At 37.4% G+C, this 13,316-nt stretch overlaps 1 protein-coding gene across 1 annotated transcript in view; it reads left to right on the top strand.

Moving 5' to 3' along the window:
* Positions 1–11,623, top strand: part of LOC132824897 (zinc finger C3H1 domain-containing protein) — a 69,243-nt gene extending 57,620 nt beyond the window's left edge. Inside the window, exons 25-35 of the mRNA XM_060839744.1 lie at positions 7–112; positions 288–486; positions 1,010–1,104; positions 3,550–3,660; positions 3,897–4,001; positions 4,123–4,288; positions 9,019–9,119; positions 9,251–9,352; positions 9,772–9,814; positions 10,311–10,373; positions 10,631–11,623. Of these exons, the coding sequence (XP_060695727.1) occupies positions 7–112; positions 288–486; positions 1,010–1,104; positions 3,550–3,660; positions 3,897–4,001; positions 4,123–4,288; positions 9,019–9,119; positions 9,251–9,352; positions 9,772–9,814; positions 10,311–10,373; positions 10,631–10,762 (1,223 nt within the window). The 3' untranslated portion in view covers positions 10,763–11,623. The remainder of the gene's footprint in view (positions 1–6; positions 113–287; positions 487–1,009; positions 1,105–3,549; positions 3,661–3,896; positions 4,002–4,122; positions 4,289–9,018; positions 9,120–9,250; positions 9,353–9,771; positions 9,815–10,310; positions 10,374–10,630) is intronic.
* The last annotated feature ends 1,693 nt before the right edge of the window (positions 11,624–13,316 follow it).

The following is a 13,316-nucleotide window of genomic DNA, read 5'->3' as shown; positions in this document are numbered from 1 at the left end:
GCTTAGATGCTGTCCATGCATGTTCTGAGGACTGTGCTTCAACAGAGGAGAGAATTGCAGCCTGTCTCTCAATTTACAGAAATATGATTTTAGTACTGAAGCTAATGGGAAGGTATGGTTACTTAAATGCTCAAGCAACATTGAAGCATAGATGGAGCATTTTATTTGTACTCGTCAGCGACGTTAGTGTTTAATGTCAACATCTTTGAAGTTATTCTGTTTGATTGCAGATTGTTAAATAGTTACTTGATGCGTGTTAATTTCAGTATCTTTGTAATATTTTTCAGATGGGAAACTGCTGTAAAACTTTGCAAGACATTGCTGCAGTCCTGCCCAGCTGCTTACCAACTTACTGAAGCTCTAGCTGACCTCTATTTAGCGAATAAACAAATCGAAGATGCTGCAAATGCATGGCTCTCTGCATTTAGAAGGAACCCCCATAATGCTCAATTATTGTATAATGCATTCAAGTTCTTTATTTCAGTGGTATGAATTTGTTTTTCAATATTCCCTTCCTCAAACTGAATCTATTCCAAGATTGACAGATTCCATATATTGCACCAGACAGTTCAGAGTTTTGTTTGTTGGGAGCTGAAATGTTTTGTGTATATATTTGCTGGTCACCTTGAAAGTAGAAGCAAAATCTTTTTCCCATTCCCCACTTATTTCCTCTTTTTTTCAGTGATTTGCTGAACAAATTGTGTTCAGGATTAAAAGAAATACAAACTGGACTAGACCAGTAAACCCATTAGACTGCTGCACCATTTTGTATAATCATGGTTGATCTGATGGGATTGTAATCTTGTTAATCTGGAACTAGTCTCATTAGGCTGGTGACATTATTTAAACTGTGTTAAATGGCCTTCTATGGTAAAGTGAAATTTAAGATAAATATTCAGATTGTGTCCTTGGATGTATTTTCTGTTGAATTATAAGTTTTTGTAAATGAAGTATGAAAGACTATGTTACATCAAAAGCAAATTGTCATTTCATCATCTATTTTTTATAGAAAAAGAGAGACATGATTCCTGCTCTGTTTCAAGAGTTTATTGACTCCTTCTTTGAGGGGGAAGCCCCCAAGTGTCACCCTGCAAATACTTTACGGTAAGGCTTGATCCCTGTGCCCATAAAGGCCTTTCTTTTAAAAACAGACTTGCTAAGTTGCTTTTTAATGAAGTCCTTCTCTTGAATTTAAATCTTTAATTGTACTTAAGGTTCTTAAATTGTATACCAGATTTTTAGCAATTGTGGAACCGTTTTTCTCCAAAGTGTGAGCCTTGCTTGCAGAAATCGATTTCCTTTCCCACCACACATGGAGAGAACCTCGTGTAATAGTAATGTAATTGAACTCAATCCAATGGTCCAGGCTAATTATCTAGTGACATAAGTTAGCTCCCATCATGGCAGCTAGTGGAATTTAAACTCAGTTTGGAACTCTGGAAATGAAAGCTAGTCTTAGTGGTGGTGACCATGAAACTATCATAAGCTGTTGTAAGAGCTGATCTAATTCATGTCCTGTAGGATAGAACCTGTCATCTTTACCTAGTCTGACCTCTGCAATTTCAGACTCAAAGTTGACTTTTATCTGCAGTCTGAAATGGTCTGGCAAGCTATTCCATTCAAGGAAAATTAGAGATCAGTAATACTGCTGGGCTTGCCATAAAAGAATAAAGAGAAGTGTTTCATTTGCAGTTTGAAAATCAGAATTATTACGCAAATTCAATTTAGAGGAACCTCAATTATCCAGCATTCGATTAACTGAATTTAGGATTATCTGAACAAGATCACAACGTCCTGATGCTTGGCTAACTGTTACCCGGCACTCGATTACCGAGCATTCAATTAACCGAAAGCAATACTCCCTGCCTGTGCCCTCTGGATAATTGAGGTTCCTTCTGTAATTTGCTGTAGGAAGCCAGCATGGTGTTGATACCACCCATGTTTATTGATTCCCTCTAATGTTTCCTCTATAAATCATGAAAACAGGATATCAGAGCTGCATTGTACAGATATTGAAATAAAGCATAATCTGTAAAGTGAATTCATCCATTTATTTACATGTTATTCAAAGTGATAGAACTATGCAAGCACTGCTTTGAAGTTTTCATGTGATATGATCTTCCTGTATTATGCCTCAGTATAAATGCATGCATTGCTCTTTTATCTCTTGGTGGCATATTATTCTGGCTGGTATGATAGAAGTTATTTGCCATGGCAAGGACTTTTCATGTTTACTGTTTTGGAAAATTTAATTTTCTGCCCCATAAAATCTTTGGTATCAAATGACAGTTGAGCAAAGCATTTTTCAAATTGCTAAGAACCTGTATTATTTCTTCAGTTCTGCAAAATGTGAACTAAAATCTTTCAGTAATCTAGTTGGGGCTATTTATATTGGCTTTCTCCAGTGCTGTTTCAATTAATGAACTATACATTTTGCTTGATTTTTGGACCTTTGGAATTTGGCGGTCTTGATCCATTTTGATCTCCGTACTAAAACAGGAACGTTTATACTGGTGTCCTCCTTGAGCCATTTTTGTGTAAAATTTGGTCATGTATGCCTTTTTGTATTCTAGAAAATATTCCAGTAAGTGAAATTGTTTTCTTGGTGTCAGAATATTACCTACAGATCCGAGGAAATATGCTGTCAGTTATCCTTGCTAATGTGCATTTATTTTATCCAGATTTGTCACATCCCTCATTGAATGGTCTTTGTTCTTGAAATGTAGCTTCAACTCCATTGTTTTCCTGCTTTTTGTTTTGTAGTTTCAAGTTCTGCTTTTGTATCTAACTGTTGTGTACACTTTTTAAGATGAAGGCTTCAAACTGTGGATCCTAAAGGGTTGTCTCTTTTCTTGCATATATTGCGTGAATGTCTTTCTCTTCAGATTTGTTTTTGTTTTCCTTTGTCACTGGAAATTTCAGAAATCAGGCCAAATTCATATTCGAAAATGGGTCAACATTTGTGACTTAGATTCTTCTTCCAAACTGTGTCCATGCCTTTATTGGTTTTATTTGGAATAAATCTGTGAAGATGTGGAATATTTGATATAAGTTAAAATTATTTTTATGTTGCACAATTTTGAAGAAATTAGATGTGTAAATGTGAAGAAAATGTGAATGTCTGAAATTGAACATGTTAGAGCCTGAAAATGCTTCCTGAAAGTTGCATTTTTTGACATTCTGACCGTATGCCATTTAAGTAATGATAGATTTTATTGGATTCACCTTTTGTGACATTCAGAAACATAATTTTTTCCCCCAAAAAATATCTTGAGTCTTGGTTCAGGACCCAGAGCGCTTGGGGTACTGAAAGTCACTAGATTTTAATCTATAGTGAATTTTAATGTTTGAGATTCTGCTGCTGATCATTTTTAAAACCAAAAATAACAAAAATTGTTGACAGGAGGACTTTCTGGGATCATGCAACAGTCTAGTAAGTTATTTGGTTAAGCCTTTCTGCTATTCTTGGATTCTAGTTGGTTGCACTTTTGTGTTTTTGAAAGAGGTGGTTTTAAAATGTGTTTGAAGGATTTTTGTTCTTTTTATCAGTCAGTTCCTGAACTATCCCATGCCTTATGACTTCAGAGCACCTTCATGCAAAGAACTGTTGAATGGGGAACTGCTGAACGCCCAGATCCCCTATCTGTGGTTGATTTTTTGGTAAGAATTCCTGCAGATGAGTTAATTCTGAGCAAAATACTCAACTTCAATTAAGTCTTGATCTGCTAGAGAATAAGATTTTGAGAAGTTTCATTTATTAATGCTGATAAATGTATGTGGTTTTGAACTTCAGGGAAGGAAAATAATTGCATGACTATGAAATGACCAGTCCTATTTGTCATAGCCAGCCTTAATTTTCCTTTTTCTTTTCATGTTCTACTTTCAAACATATGCAGCTTGTGGCAATCCATCAATGCAAGCACAAGAGAAGCTGTGGACACCTTTGAAGCAGCTCTTGGTACAGTTATGCAAAATGATATCGTGCAACAAATCTGGATGGAGTAAGTACAACATGCAAAAGGAAACACAAAAATCCTAATCTAATTAGACTATCTCTGGAAATAATGTCTCTAAAAACTGTTGTTTCCAACATAGTAACAATGATGGATGTTTTTTCTGCAGTTATCTTGTTTTTACCAGTAGCCAGCTTGTTGGTTCTAAGAACAAGAACAGAGACTTTAAACTGTTTACAGAGTTGGTGCATAGGTGTTTGGTCACAGTCCCCTCAAGAATGCTTATACCATTCAGTTCTGCCAATTTTTGGAGCAACTTCGAGTTTCATAATCAGGTAATATATTTCTTCCTTTATTTCCAGTTTTCAGTAACTATAATTACATAAACATGTGCTCCTTTCAGTCAAGGGAAGACTTTTATTTTGGGTAATTTGTTTTTTTCCTATTGAGACAGTTGGCAGAGTCATGATTTGATCCTCTTTTTATTTAAAAGTAGCTGATTTTAGCCAGAGTGCTGGTAGAGGAACTTCAAATGGGCTGGGCATCCCGAGATTAGATTTGGAGAGCATCTGCATTTGTTACTTCATGTCCATCTAACCTTGCTCAATGCTTGATTGTGTTTTGAGGCAGGTTCAAACTCAGATGAGATTTCTGGAATTGCTTGTGTGCTCTCAGTATTCATGGTCTGGATATGCCGGAGAAATTATTACTTGGCTATGCCACAAGTGGTAAAGGTATTCGCATGAATCAGGAAAGAGGGGCTCTTGTAGTACAGTGGTAGTCCAAAGTTGTGCACATCAGGGAGGTTGGTAAATGGCTCCATAGTGTCACAGGTTCGGTGGGTTATCTGTGGTAAATGTGGCATTATGGTGATCGGGTTAAGGTGCTGGGTCTGCTTGGAATGCAGTTTGGAGTGTCAGTGCTGACTTAGTGGGCCAAATGACTACTTTCTGCAATGTAGAGCCTCTGTGATTAGTGCCTCTACGTCTGGACTAGGAGGCCCAGGTTCAGGTCCCACTTGCTTCAGGATGTGTGGTTCATCTTTGAGCACGTTAATTAGAAAATAGCTGAACAAGGAAAATGAATTCTTGAGGGAACAAAATTGGAAAGATTTTGTGATTAAGTAGTGCTAGTATAAATGTTGTGCACAAAGCTTCCTGATGCTGTTAGGAGTCACCCCTTTCTCAACTTTGAGAAACCTCCTAACTTGATTTCACTTTTCCCATAGTATAGATAGTAAATCTAGTTTTTCAAAAATATTAGTTATCTGTGCTTATGATTTTATTCTTACATGTGTTGAAATTGTCTCCTGGTACAGTAAGTAGAACCAAAACATTACAAGTGCAGTTCAAATGGAATTTTCCTATTTTAAAGGTTAGTTGTGCTAGAAGTCTCAATCAAGCATTACATTAAACTAGGAGACATTTTGAATGTTGCATAGTGTAATGTTTGATTTATCTCCAGCTCACTGGAAGATCAAATTTCCACATTTCAGCAGGTGACAGTCTAGTGAAAAAAAGACATGTAGGAGTCTGAATGGTGTGTTGCTGTAAGTTTGGAGCTCCAGCCATTTATTCAAATATAAGGTGGGTGGGGTGGAGGGAGAAGAGTGTCTGCCATGAGCAGCGAAATTCACCGATAAATTATTTGGCATAGAATTGTAGAGCTCTGACACCTTGTTGCTTGTTGAAAGTGCATTTTGCTAAGGATAGCATTGAGCTCAGCTCATTGTCTGAGGCAATTTTAACATAGTTTGACTGAGGCATCAGAATAGTGGGAGGTTGAGGCCGGGGGATTTGGGGGGGGGGGGGCGGGCTGCTACATTAATAATTGTAAGCCCTCTCAAAATCCGTGTCCTCAGAAGGAAACTAACACACACCTTTTCTAATAAAACAAAACTGCAAATGCTGAAAATCTGCAGAAATTGCTGCAGAAACTCAACAGGTCTGGCTGTATCTGTGGAGGAAAAAAAACAGCTAACATTGAGTTCATGACCCTTCAGAATTTTTTAAATACTCAAAAACAGCTTCATGTGAGCTAAATTGTATTGTGCAGTATTTTTATGTAGGTGAAAGTTACAGCCATTTTTCTCTCAACTCCTCACAAACAGCAATGATTTAATCTGTGCCTAGTTTTAGTTAAGCATGAATGTTAGTTAGGAAAGTATCCTGCACTTTGAATAACACTGTGAAATCCAAGAAATCTCACTGTCTTAGGTCAGGCTTTCAGCATCCAACTGGGACTTCAGTTTACTATCTCACCTCATTTGGGTGGCACAGTGGTTAGCACTGCTGGCTGACAGCGTCAGGGACCCGGGTTCAATTCCAGCCTTGGGCGACTATCTTGTGTGTGGAGTTTGCCCATTCTCCTATGTCTGTGTGGGTTTCCTCCGGGTGTTCTGGTTTCCTCCCACAATCCTTTGATGTGCAGGTTAGGTGAATTATCCAAGCTAAATTGCCCATAGTCTTCAGGGATGTGTGGGTTAGTTGCATTTATCATGGCTAACTGGAAAGTAATAGGATAGGGGAGTGGGTCTGGGTTGGTTACTGTTCGGAGAGTTGGTGTGGACTTGTTGGGCCTGATGGCCTGTTTTCACACTGTAGGGATTCTATTATTCTTCTGTGATTCTATAAAGGTTGACACTGCTGAAAGTCAGTACAACCTCTACTTCATTAAAAGGTGAGAAATAGGAAAGAAAGAAGAAACTGGGAAAACTTGATCCTGATTCTTTCAGATTGAGGGGGCTAGTTAAGAATCCACATCTTCGCAGTATACATGGTCATGTATTTGGTTGGGGCTGTTGCCCCTTTGACAGGTCAGCTGATCTGGAGTGGGAACCAGGGGAGCTAAAACCAACTGTGGAGCTGAGGGGATGCATATATTCCCTTTATAAATTTACCATCCATCTCCCTTGTGTTCTGTTTATAGTTTTAGTGAACCGCAAGCATTTACTTGTTCTCTTTTCTCAGTGTTTGGGAGGTGTTTGCCACTCATTGCAACCCTTTTGGCAATGATGTCAGTAGGCTTGTGCTAATGGAAATCACTTGCAAGCATTTATTCTCCATATTGTTGCTCTTACTGACTGAATAGGTCATGAATAGAGGGCTTTTCATACTGTGAATTTTGCTTGAATTTGACTGGTATGGTACTCGCAGTGCAGCAATGTAGTAAAAATGTTTTTAGAGGAAGTGAGGGAAATCTCCTGTGATGCCTTGGGAAGAATGTTAGCCTATAATCACTGCTGACGTCTGCTTCTCCTTGGCTAAGTATGAGAGACTATTCTTGCAGAAATGTGGTTTTCTGAATACTTGGCATGTAGCTTTCACTAAACAATCTTTACAACTTGGACTAATCGCAGGCATGTGTCATTTCATTCCTAGTGGAACACTTATTGTGATCCCCCCTCAATGCTTGTTGAAGTTTTAATTAATGCAATTAGCAGTTCAGTGCTCAACTTAATTTCCAACCTTGGGATGATAGATTCTCCTAATTTCAAGCATCAATAATACAAAATAAGAACAACAATAGGCTACTCAGCTGTTGAAGCCTATTCTGCCATTGAGTATTGTGGCTGAACATCCAACCCAGCATCCTGTCCCTGCTTGCTTCCAACCCCCCCATACACTCTCTCACTCACTGTGTAGGCTTCAGCTGCTTTCTATGGTAGAGAATTATGTAGGCTCACCACTTGTTGAATAAATTTCTCATCTCAATACTAAGTGGACTGCCCTATGTCGTTAGACTGTGACACCTCATACTGGACTCGCCAGCCATCAGGAACATCCTTCCTGCATTTATCCAGTCTGATCTGATTAGAATTTTATAGACTTAAGATGCCCCCTCATGCTTGTAAACTTTAGTGAATGTCATCCTGACTATTTCATCTCTCTTCATTTAGCAGTCCAATCATCCCAGGAGTCAGTCTGGATCAGGAATCCACCAAAAAAATCCTTTGCACTCTCTCCAGAGTATAGATTAGACCAAAACTGCATAAAATACTCTAGTGATCTTACCAGAGCCCTGTACAATTGCAGCTTGACATTCCTGCTCATCCTGTAATACTCTTGCTATGAACACCAATGTACCATTTGCTGTCTTCAATGTCTGCTCCACCTGCATGCATGCTTACTTTCAGCAGCTGTTGTAAGCTTTATCTCTAATTCTCTCCCTTTGCCAGTCTATCACCATTGAGATGATGATTTGCCTTCCTGTTTTCAGTGCATAATCTGTATTGCATAGATTCCATTAAGGTTTGCTTCCCAATGACTGTTTTTCCTCTTCTGACAGAGTCTTTCCTGAACTGTGCAGAGTCTGATCTAGGAAGTCTAAGTTAGAATAGTCAGTGCTGTGCCGAATAATGCACTAAGTGAAATAGAGGCAAAAAGAAAAGGGTAATTCAGAGGAAACATTATAAATTATGAATTTTTGAAAACACTGAATAATAGAAATGATATGGTGTCACACATGCTTAAACCCTTCTGCACCAGGATAATGTTTACTGGTAATTAGACTGATCATTTTTTAAAATGCACTTTGGTTTGAACAGATCGTAATCTTTTCTCACAAGTTTGAGTTGCTATTGAGTAACTACAATTTAATGCATTGCATGTGTTTGAATGCTGAGACTCTTGAGTTGTATACTAATAGAATGGAAATAATGGAGCACCTGAGGAACTCAAAGTATACTCTGTTTTTCCTTTTTAATTTCTTGTGGCTAGTTGCATGTTTCTGTTGTATTTCCTGTAATAACAGGGAGCCTCATTTTTAACAAATTCTGGCCATTAAAGCCTGAATATTTTACTGACAATAATACTTGTGACATGAATATACTATGTACTTTATTCTCTTTCATACTCATGTTCCTTAGGGTAAAAAAAACAATGGCGGGAAGCTTCTATCTGTTGTAAAGTTTAATGTGAAATTTTGAAACATTTTCATTTGGCGTTAATACTGAAGGATCTCTACTGATCACCATTTATTTACAGTGGTGCTTGTTTAACTGGTTTACATGATTCCTATTGAAGAATTATTTAACTTAATTCAATTAATCTCTCTCTTTTTTCAGGTGATTTCCTTTTATCTAAGTTGCCTTCCCCATTCCCAACATTGCAAAGCTTTGGAAAGGTTCCCTTCCATTATGCCAACTAATGTTGGACTAGCACTAAGGTAAATGTGCAAAAAATATTAATTCCTGAGATGAAAATGTTGATTCTTTTTGTTGTAGTTTTCTAAGAATTGGAAACTGATTGATAATGTATGTCTTTGTTTCAACTTATTTGTTTCATTTTCCCCTGCAGAATACTGGAACAGGAATGGAAGGAGGGAAATATCCAGCACCTCAAACTGCAATTGAATATGTTTACACATTCTCTGCCAATCTGTATGCCAATTTGGAAAATGTAATAACGTGTTTTATTTTTCTATTACTAATTTATTAAAATTTTACTTTAAATAGTTAATCTGTTATTGATATTTGCTTTTTTCTGATTTTGAACAAGTTGCTTGAGACTTTTGGTAAGATTTTACTCAGTTGTCAAGCAATCAAGAAGTCTGAAGTTGGACTGTTAATCGAACAATTAGTAAACTTTTGTTTAATGCCAGACTTAGTAACTAAGCAATGGAACAATTGTTCATTTTTGCTCCTTATGAAAATTAATATTCCTAAGGCTGACTCTTATTTGTAGCTTTTAAATTAAACCTCTGACGAAAGTTCTCTTGATCCCTTTGTAAACCAATGCGTGGTACTTTCTAGCGTTGTATAAGTAGCATCCAGAAGTCTCAATATTATTAAATGTGTTTTTGTTTTTCTTTGCATTAGAGCCATAGCTGTTGAAAGCATGTTGAAGGACCATCAAAATGAGGTAAGTGCATGTGTTTCACATTTTAATGCTCTTATGCACAATTTTTAAAAAAACTTCTTGTATGTAACTTAAACATCAAATTATAATAATTTGACTTCTGTGCAACTTTCTAGGCAATCCTGTCTTCCTGCTTCAAAAAATTAGTTTTGATTTTGCAAGTTTTGATTGACTGATAGTAATGCAGCTCACTGTTGCTCTTTGTCATAAGAACACATGTAGATCATGACGCCAGTTGAGTCTATTCCTGCACTCAGTACAGTCGAGCCTTATGGACTTCACAGCAACTTTCCAACCCACTTTCTACTTCCTATGCTGTATATACACAATGCTGTGTATATATTGAGTATTTTCCCTTTTAAATGGTAGCTTTGCTCACAGATTTACTTTGTGAATCTTTTTTCATATAATAATTGTGGCTTTTGTAGCAGTGCTGTGCTATTGTTTCCCATGAGTATCTCCATACAAGTGCTCCCACTTGCTATTTGCTATTTTTCAGGTTCGGCAGCTTTATCAGCGAGCACTTAAGAAGTTACCCCTTTGTGCAACGCTCTGGAAAGATGTAAAGTTTCCCATTATATTTTTCTTTGATTTTTATTTTCTATATTTAGATTTTGTACAGATATGATTTTAGGTATTTGAGCTCTGATCTAGTTTACAATTGGGGAATGGGCAGTAAATGCTGGCCTAGCCAGTGCTGACATTCCATGAATGAATTTTAACAAAAATATATTGTTGTAAACGCAACCATTTCCAGTGACAAGGTAATTTTTAATTGGTGGCTAGGTCTTACTTAAGTGCTTCCCCTATCTCTTTCAGCAACTCTTGTTTGAAGCTTCAGAAGGAGGTAAAACTGATAATCTCAGAAAACTAGTTACCAGGTGTCAGGAGATTGGCGTCAGCTTAGATGAGCTCTTAAATTTAAGCCCTTCCCAGAACAGAGGGCAATGATTACAGAGCGTAAAAATGTTTCCCGATCCCCCTACGTAAAAGAGGTGGCTCGTCAAGACTTGGCTGGTCTGTAGCTGATATCTGCAAATGCAGATAGTAATCAGTGGAGATGCACATGTCCTCCCCAACGGCCTTCTTCTCTACGTGGTCAAAAATCTTGGAGTTTACGAACCAGTGACCCAAAACAAGATCAATGAACTCCTACTTGGCCTCTGGGCCCTGTCAGATTGTCGTAACATCACGTCCGTAAGTATGGTACCTCAGAATGATGAATTATTTTTTAAATGTCGTGTGTCTTTAGTCTTTATACGAACTGCTGCATGTAAAGTTGGCTAATTTTAGTGCAGTTCTATGCACATGAATAAGGCAGTTTCAATTTTTTTGTTTTTTCTTTTCTCCCCCTCCCTTGTTAAACTTCTGTTTGAGATTTTTTATTACAGGTTCAAAAGCAGCAGGTTTCACAGAAAAAAGTGTTATTGCCTTGGTAGAAAGTCCAAAGTGACTGCTTTGCCAGGTGAAGATTCCAGGAAGGGTTGCATAACACCCTTTCTCATATTCAGTGTGGTGGACTTGCTGCTGCAGAGACTCTTTGTTTTATGTATTAACATACTTGAAGACAAAATCTACTGCAGTGGAAAAGTTGGAACACTAAAATTTATGCATGCCAGTGCATCAGTTCTTGAGGCTGGTCAAAATTTATGTGCAATCTTGTTTTGTGAGAATTTATTTATTTTATGGTTTGAGGAAAACTTGAAGAGTGACAAGTATTTGACAAATAAACTTTTGTACTAAATACTTTGTAAGTATTCTTATACAATGTGTTTATATTTGATTATTTTCAATACATGCTTTATCAAGAAATGGAGTCTGTCTTTTCTTTTGTATCCTCATTACATAATGTGGGCAAAGTAACCTGTTAGTTGTGCACACATTTCTGAGCTTAGCAATAAGTAGTGGAGAAATGATACATTGATCTTAGAATTAATTGATAAGCTGAGCATCGATGATATTACAAACTGATTAAAATGTTGGTTTTTCACACAGAAAGGGCACTTAAAGCACTTCCACAGCAAATAAATTATGTAATATAGACAAAACCAATTTTTATCCTGATATCAGTGACATAAGCTAATAATTAAACTGTAACATTGAGGTATAAACCTCGCTCAGGTCATCAGAACCAGTGTTCTTCCAATGAAGCAAAGACTTGGGATTTACATTTCATCTTTCACAATATCATGTCATCAAAGCAAACAGCAACTTTGAAGTATGACCACTGAACAAACCATAGCAGCAAAATTACAAATCTCTCAAATAAAATTTGTAAAAGACCGGAATTAGTTTTAGCCAAATATTGCCTGGAACACCAAAGATAACTCACTTGGTTTTTGCCATAGAGATCTTTTAAGTTCACCTGAGGTGAAGACAGTCTCTTGGTTTAATGGTTGTTTCAAATAAAACAACTCTGCCAGTGCAGTACTACTACAGTTCTTGAGCATCAGGCTAAATTTTGTCCTATTCTGGAATGCAACCTGAAAGCGATACCTTCTTAAATAGTGCAGGAGATTAGTAAAATGGGGATGTTTTATGTGCATATGATGGGCTCACACTTCAAAATTTTCCAAAAAGGACAAGTCATGAGCTCCCTCAACATTGGCGTGCCATCATGAATTGTATGCTCAGTGCTTTGGACTATTAAGATCTTCTGACTGTCAAAAATGTTACCACTGAACTAAGATACCCCTCCCCAAATGTCACGCAATTGGTTTACCAGTTTAATGTATTATTCTTCAACCTGATTCAACAGCCAGGATTTTACATTATGGTGTATTGCAGAGTTCATAATAACAATAATGTAACAACTTTGAGTTAATCATATCTATTAAATCTCACAGTTTCAGTGTGTTACTGTTTTTCTTGCCAAATAGGGTTCAAAGTCTCGTGTTTGCCTCAGGTTTAGAATATAAGACCATATGATATGGAGTAGAAGTCAGTCATTCAGCTTATCAAGTGTGCTCCACCATTCATTGAGATAATGTGTGCAGCTTGCACATTCTCCCCATGTCTGCATGGGTTTCCTCCGGGTGCTCTGGTTTCCTCCCAAATTCCAAAGATATGCAGGTTAGGTGAATTGGCCATGCTGAATTGCCCATAGTGTTAGGTATATTAGTCAGAGGGAAATGGGACTGGGTGGATTACTCTTTGGAGGGTCGGTGTGGACTTGTTGAGCTGAAAGCCTGCTTCCACGCTGTAGATAATCTAATTATAATGGTTAATCTGATATCCTCAACTCCACTTTCTTGCTTTAATCTCATAACCCTTGATTCCCTTAATTATTAAAAATCTGTCTTCCTTAGCCTTATGTATAATTAGTCATTCAGCCTTGACTGCCCTCTGTAGTAAAGATTTCCACAGATTCATCACCCTCAAAAGAAAATTCCTTATTTGTCATTACATTTTTTAAAAAAAGACACAGGAGTATGCAATTTGGCACTTCAAGTACCTTCTACCTGTCTTCACCTATTCCCACTTCGCCATCCTGTCCCCGGCACTT

Source organism: Hemiscyllium ocellatum, chromosome 19, assembly GCF_020745735.1.
Source record: "Hemiscyllium ocellatum isolate sHemOce1 chromosome 19, sHemOce1.pat.X.cur, whole genome shotgun sequence".
Classification (NCBI taxonomy): Eukaryota; Metazoa; Chordata; class Chondrichthyes; order Orectolobiformes; family Hemiscylliidae; genus Hemiscyllium; species Hemiscyllium ocellatum.
Note: the sequence above shows the minus strand (reverse complement) of the source record. Positions and strands in the feature narration are given on the sequence as shown.